Below are 6,489 nucleotides of genomic sequence, written 5' to 3'. Positions count from 1 at the left end.
CTATAGTAAGAAAATAATATTTTCCTGTAAAAGTGAAAATGGACATAAGTCTCCAAATATCTATATGTAAGAGTTCAAGCACTTTTTCTGCAATACTATAACTAACTGAAAAAGGAAAACATTTTTGTTTGCCAAGATGGCAAGAATGACACGGCTCAGGACTGGTACAATCAATAGATTCAAAATATTTTTGTAAGGCAACTAATCTATTATGTGATGGGTGGCCTAGTCTAGCATGCCATAGATGTTGAGAGGTGTTGCTGCTAGAAACTGCCGTAATGTGATGGAGAACTTGAAGATCTTTATGCAGAATGTATAAACCATCAACATTACTAACTGCACCAATCATCTTCAAAGTGTGCCAATCTTGTATCTCACAATGCAAGTCAGTAAAAGTCAATTTACAATGCAAAGATGCTGTCAATTTTGACACCGATACGAGTTTGAAGTTGAATGTGGGAATGAATAATGCATTTGTGAGATAAAGATTGTCAAAAAAAGTAATAGTGCCCATAATATAGCTAGTGGTTAAGGAACCATTGGGTAATTTGACAACAATTGGATCAATTTTGAAATAGTTTTTAAAATCTGCAAGGTATAAGATACACGGTCTATAGCACCAGTGTCTACAACCCATGATTTGTGTTTTTGAGCTGAAATATTCAGAGCTTTAATATTGGAATGAAAATTCAAAACATGTGCCATTTTACCTTTAGGAGGAGAAGGATTGGCTTTGATTGAAAATTGGTTTATGTTATGAGAATGAGTCACATCTTGTTTGCTGGACAAGGCTAGAATTGCTTCCCTTTGCTCAGGTGTGAATTTAGCAATGTTGCTTCTCTTTACCTTTAGAATTTCAATTGGTGATCACTGAGATTATCACTATCATCCTCAGCATTATCTGCAGTTAAGCAATTCATGAGAGAATTCCTCTTCTCATAACGAGGCTTGGAATTAGGTGGATATCCATGCTTTTTGTAGCAATTATCCACTGTGTCCTGTTTTACCACAACGAATACATTGCAGTTTGCTTCAATTTTGTCCCTTGCTAGATTGATTCTTCCAAACTTTTTCCTTTTCTTTTCTTGCATAAGAGTTTCTAGTATTGCCAGATGATGAAGTAGCAGCAGCAGCAGCAAGAATTTTGGTATCCAAGGCAGTGTCAAAACTAAAGAGCTGTCTCTCTTGCTGAATGATCATGGATAGAATCTTGTTCATACTAGGAAATCATCCATCAACATTACTTGAGATTTAACAGTAGAGTATTGCTCTCCAAGTCCTCTAAGAAATTTCGTGACTCTATCCTCTTCTCTTTGAAGCCTAACAATTCCTAGTCCACACTCACATTTCACACAGTCACATCCAGATATTGTCCTAAACTCATCAATCTCTTCCCAAAGATTTTAAGTTTAGCAAAGTAGGCAGTAACAGACATATCTCCTTGTTTTAATCATATATTTCTTCATTCAACTCAGCTACTCTAAACCTATCACCTTGATAATAATGATGCTTAAGATCATTCCAGAGTTTATAACTGACATTATTCCAGAGAACACTCTGATAGATGTTTGGACAAAGTGACAAATTTATCCAAACAACTACATATGTGTTGCATCTTTGCCATGCCTTAAAATTGGATCAGTCTTCTTAGGTTTAATAATAGAGCCATCCACAAATTCAAATTTATTTTTAGAGTAGAGAGCATTAATCATAGCTTTGCTCCATGCACTGTAATTGGAACCAGTAAGAGTCACATTAGTGATAGGTATACCTGGATTTTCATATGAAAGTATGTAATAGGGGCTGGAGAGATCTTGATTTGGATTTGTCTTGTTGATATAGTTTTGGATCTGTGCAATTTAACTAAAGAATGCTGCAAATTGCTGTGCATCCATGGTAGGAACGCCTCTTCCAGATCCACTCCTTTGATTTGATTTTTCCTCCATAACTGCGAATTTTCAGTGATGAACTCGCAACCTTTCTCTCTTGATCTTGTTGATCAAAAACTTGTTATTTCAATTCTATGAATAAAAATTAAAATGACGAAGCTTTCATCAAACTCTATCATGTGAGTTCAAGAGGGAAGAAGAAGAAGTGTATGAGAAAGAAAATAAAATCTGAGGAAGAGGGATAAAGGAGATCGAGACGAATGATGAAAGAGAAAAAAAATTCGAAGAATCAAAGAAGAAAGTGCCTCAATTGTGAAGCTGGACTAGTCATCATTCTCAATTCACGTTAGGTCATCGTAAATTTTGAGAGCAAGTAGCTCATTCTTCAATCAGTATTCTCAATGTTTCTCCATCCACGCTCACCGTACCATGTTAAAATTGCATGTGGACATGGAGAAAAACATTCATGAATAGAGAAACCAAGAAGAACTTGAGTAATGAACTTGCATTGAATGAAAAGTTACAAAACCAATACGAATCTAATTACTGCTATTTATATCTGCACCACTCTAACAAATTTACAAATTTAAACTGACTAATAATACGCCTCAGCATAGCCAATTATTCCTTATTGTAACAACTTCCTACAAAGGGGTAAAATAATAACTTCTACTAATCATGCTAACAAACTAGTAAATGAATAAAATGATGGTAAGAATAATATTAAGTAACAACTATACCGATAATTCTTGGGAAACAATTGTGGAAGTTTATAGGTTCGGTGAGAGTTCTTGGAGGAACATCGATAGTTTTTCTGCCTTTCTACTTGCTATTGAAGATGATGGCATGTACATCGGTGGCACTCTTAATTGGCTTGCACTCCGGAACATGCAGGGTGCTGTTTATGATTCGGGTGCTGTTACACTTGATATGTTAGTGATTTTTTCGCTTGAGCTGAAATCGGAGACATATAAACAGATTCTGCTGCCTAATGGTATTGATGAGCTCCCCAGTCATAAGCCAAGTCTAAATGTTTGGGGAAATTGTCTGTATCTTTCTCATGATTACAAGAGAACTCATTTTATTGTGTGGCAAATGAAGGAGTTTGGAGATGAAAACTCTTGGACTCAATTGTTAAAGATTAGTTTTCAGCATATCAATGTTGAGCTGCTGTTGCCTTTGTTTATACGTGAGAATGGAGATATCTTTGTGCTTAGAGTGAGTAACGGGGACATTTCTAAGATAGTTTTATATGACCAGAGAATTAATAGTGTTGACCATATTATCTTGGATCAAAGTCATTTTCCCGTTACCAATGATTATGTTGAGAGCCTGGTTTAGCCCTATTAAAATTCAGTTCTTCGAAGTTCTGCTTCTGGGCTTTTTGTTCTGTAAGTTACTTTAAATCCTTGCATTTCATGTAGGTGTAGAAAAGTTCAGGCCAGGTCATTGTGATTATTTTGAGTGTCTCCTTTCTTTAACAACTTTTTGTTGCATCCAAATTTGCAGACAGATCACTTCAATTTTGGGTCAGACTTTTCATATAGAAGTGCACAAAATTCTAACATCCTTTCTTTGACTACTTGTTGCATAAGTTTATTAATTTTTGCTAAACGTTGAATACAAAAGCCTAACTATCATGTATGCCATTTTGCAAGTCAATCTATGCTTTGTAAGATCAAAGTTTGGACTTGTAACCCATTTTTGGCATGACTTATGCAAACAAAATATGATTATTTTGAGTAACAATTTTAAACTATTTTGAATTGTCATGTCTTTTTTAAAAAATTTTTTTCTCTCTCTTTGTTTAAACTCTATTCCAACAAATTTGGATCAATAGGTGAATTCTACCATACCCTCTCTAAAATAAAGGATAAATTAACCCTTATAACATATACAGTGATTATTGATAAATTATCTTTCAACCAGAGTTCCAAGGTTCGAATGAGATCGTCAAATCTAATCACTATCTCTAATATGATCGCTAGAAAATCCTAATAAGGAGAGAGCTGCAAAACTAATAGAAGTTTGTGATATATTAGTTAAAAAGGATGGTAATTGGTGCGTGAAAGGGGGTACCAAGGTATTTTATTTTTTTGTATCTTTAATTGTTCTTAAATTATCTTTCAATCATTATTCAAATAATAAAAATCCTAAGATGGTAATTATTGACTCATTGTTTTTATGACTAACTAATATTTTGGTTTATTTTTGTTATATAGTTATACAAGGTTATGGGGGTTGGTTACTTAAAGAGGAGTATCATTGTTGATCCGGCTGAATTTTGAGAAAAATATTATGAAAGAAAATTTTAGGAAGGAGAGAGCTAAAAAATTAATAGATGTGCTCGTTGAAATTAGAGATTGAAAGCATATGAAGAAGTTCAAAATCCTAACCTAATTGATTGAAAATGGTGATTGGATTTGAGAGAAATTATGGTTTTAAAATTGGAGAAGAAGAGGTGTATTTGGTGGGGATGATGAAACTGACACTGTTATCAAGTTTCAAGAGAAACATAGCGTCAATTGAAAAGAAAAGAGAAGATAACGTGAATCTTGAAGCTTTAGCAGAAGAATAATTTATCAATAATCACTGTATATGTCACAAGGGGTAATTTATCATTTATTTTAGAAAGGATAGAGTAGAATTCACCCTATTTCTTACTAGCTTGCAAATGTTTCATTATGGAAGAAGTGAATGGAAAAATTAAGTGTGTATATGCGAGTTATTAAATTATGGACTTAGTTGTCAATAGAAATATAAACAACAATTTCGGTCTGCAGGTTCTAGAAAATGTGACACCAATGATTACAAAGACAGACAAGAAGAGTTCAATGGAGCTTGAATCATATGGCTTGAATACAAGAATGGTAATTCCTACTAGTAGTAGTTATAGTGATTACTGATTAGATCTTATCATGTTAAAAGTTGCAACCATAATGTTGAGAACTGTAGATGATACAACATGTGTAGCATGTTACTGTATGCATAGGAATGTGAGCAGTAAAGATTAAGAACCAAAGTTTTATAGAACTAGAAGTAGTTATTAGTTGATATATATGTGTGGTAATTGCTTTGCAAATGTTATTAGTTCTTTTAAAATACTTATTAATTTTCATGATTCTCACTGGTGCTATTATATCTTATTATCAACTGGGCATTTTATGACAATATCTTGTTATATTGAAGACCAACAGCAATAGATTTAATCTTGGTAATTATGTCCTATATGACGAGATAGTATCATGTATGCAAAAGATTATGGTCAATCCTTGGTCTTTGCAAATAAGTTGCTTGTCAACGGTTGACTTCTATGAAGTCATCTGAAACCAATGTTCTGAAAATCGGACTGGACCGGCCGATCAAACCAGTTCAACTGGAAACCGGCATAAAAAATGGTTCGATCCTCTTGTTAAAACTGTTAATAAAATCGCTAGGAAACCATTGAACCGGCAAGTAACCGGCCAGTTGGACCGGACCAGAAACTGACCAGTTCGTATTAAATGTTGTCATTTTGATTTGTTAAGGAAAAAAAAACCGCCCACCCACACGCGAGTTACCCCTCAGTCCCTCATCCCACCAAACACCCAGCTCATTCCAGCTTCCTGGACGAAACACACAGCAAGGGCAAGCAAGCCCTAGCTCCTTCCCAACCCAAAAATCCAGCTTCCTGGACGGAACCGCCGTCGCTGTTCGTCTGTGTCAGCATCTCCGCGGCCTCTTCCTTCTACTTCTTCATGGTGTTTCCCCTTTCTAGCTCAGCACGTCTTCCATTCCCATGTGAAATTGCTGCTCGAGGCCTCCAACTAGTGCGCCGTGGTGTCGCCATCGTCTGGCCGTCGTGTCTTCGTCATCCCGCCGTCGTCTTCCTGCTGCCAGTGGAAGGTTAGTGAAACTGTGATTTACTGATTTGAGGTTTATGAAAATGTTTTAGGGATTTGAGGTTGAATTTGTGATTTGTGATTTCTTGGGTCTTTCGTAATGCTGCTGATTTGAGTTCAGAATTTGTGATTACTAATTTACTAATTTGTGGTTAGTGGAAAGTTGAGTCTGTGTTACTCTGTTTCAGGAATTTGAGGTTGAATTTGTGATTTGTGATATTTTGGTTCTTTTGTAATGCTGCTGATTTGAGTTTGGAATTTGTGATTACTGATTAGTGACTTGTTAAGCTGCTATTGTTAACTTGTTATGCACTTATGCTGCTGTTTTGTTATGGACTTATGGCACTGAGTGTTTTGAATTTTGAATTTGTGATAAGTGATTTGTGATTAGTGATTTTGTTATGCTGCTGTTTTGAATTAATTTAAGGGTGATTATTTGTTATGATACTGTTTTAAATTAATTTAGAAGTGATTAATGATTATTTCTAGTTGTACTGTTGCTGTTTGCACCATTGCTTTTTTCACTATTTAACTTTGTATTTTGATAAGATCATATGGATTTGGTTGACATTTCATATAATATTTTAAATTTAGAAGATATTTAAGATTTATATTAGACTGTAATTATATTTTATGATGTTTATTTATAATTTATTTATTATTTTATTCTGAAACGATTCTTTCGGTTGAACCATCGGTTAAACCGGTTAGATTAGTGA

The 6,489-nt window shown here is 34.6% G+C and overlaps 1 protein-coding gene across 1 annotated transcript; it reads left to right on the top strand.

Annotated features, from left to right (window-relative positions):
- The first annotated feature begins 2,597 nt into the window (after nucleotides 1-2,597).
- Nucleotides 2,598-3,230, top strand: LOC107633259 (F-box protein CPR1-like). The gene has a single exon (XM_016336898.1). The coding sequence runs from the start codon at nucleotides 2,598-2,600 to the stop codon at nucleotides 3,228-3,230; it is 633 nt and encodes a 210-aa protein (XP_016192384.1).
- The last annotated feature ends 3,259 nt before the right edge of the window (nucleotides 3,231-6,489 follow it).

This window comes from Arachis ipaensis, chromosome B3 (genome assembly GCF_059453495.1).
Source record: "Arachis ipaensis isolate K30076 ecotype BB chromosome B3, ASM5945349v1, whole genome shotgun sequence".
Lineage (NCBI taxonomy): Eukaryota > Viridiplantae > Streptophyta > Magnoliopsida > Fabales > Fabaceae > Arachis > Arachis ipaensis.
This window is presented reverse-complemented; position numbering and strand designations above follow the sequence as displayed.

Excerpts from the sequence above, each read along its gene's own strand:
- LOC107633259 (XM_016336898.1), top strand. The coding sequence starts at position 2,598 with ATGGTAAGAATAATATTAAGTAACAACTATACCGATAATTCTTGGGAA.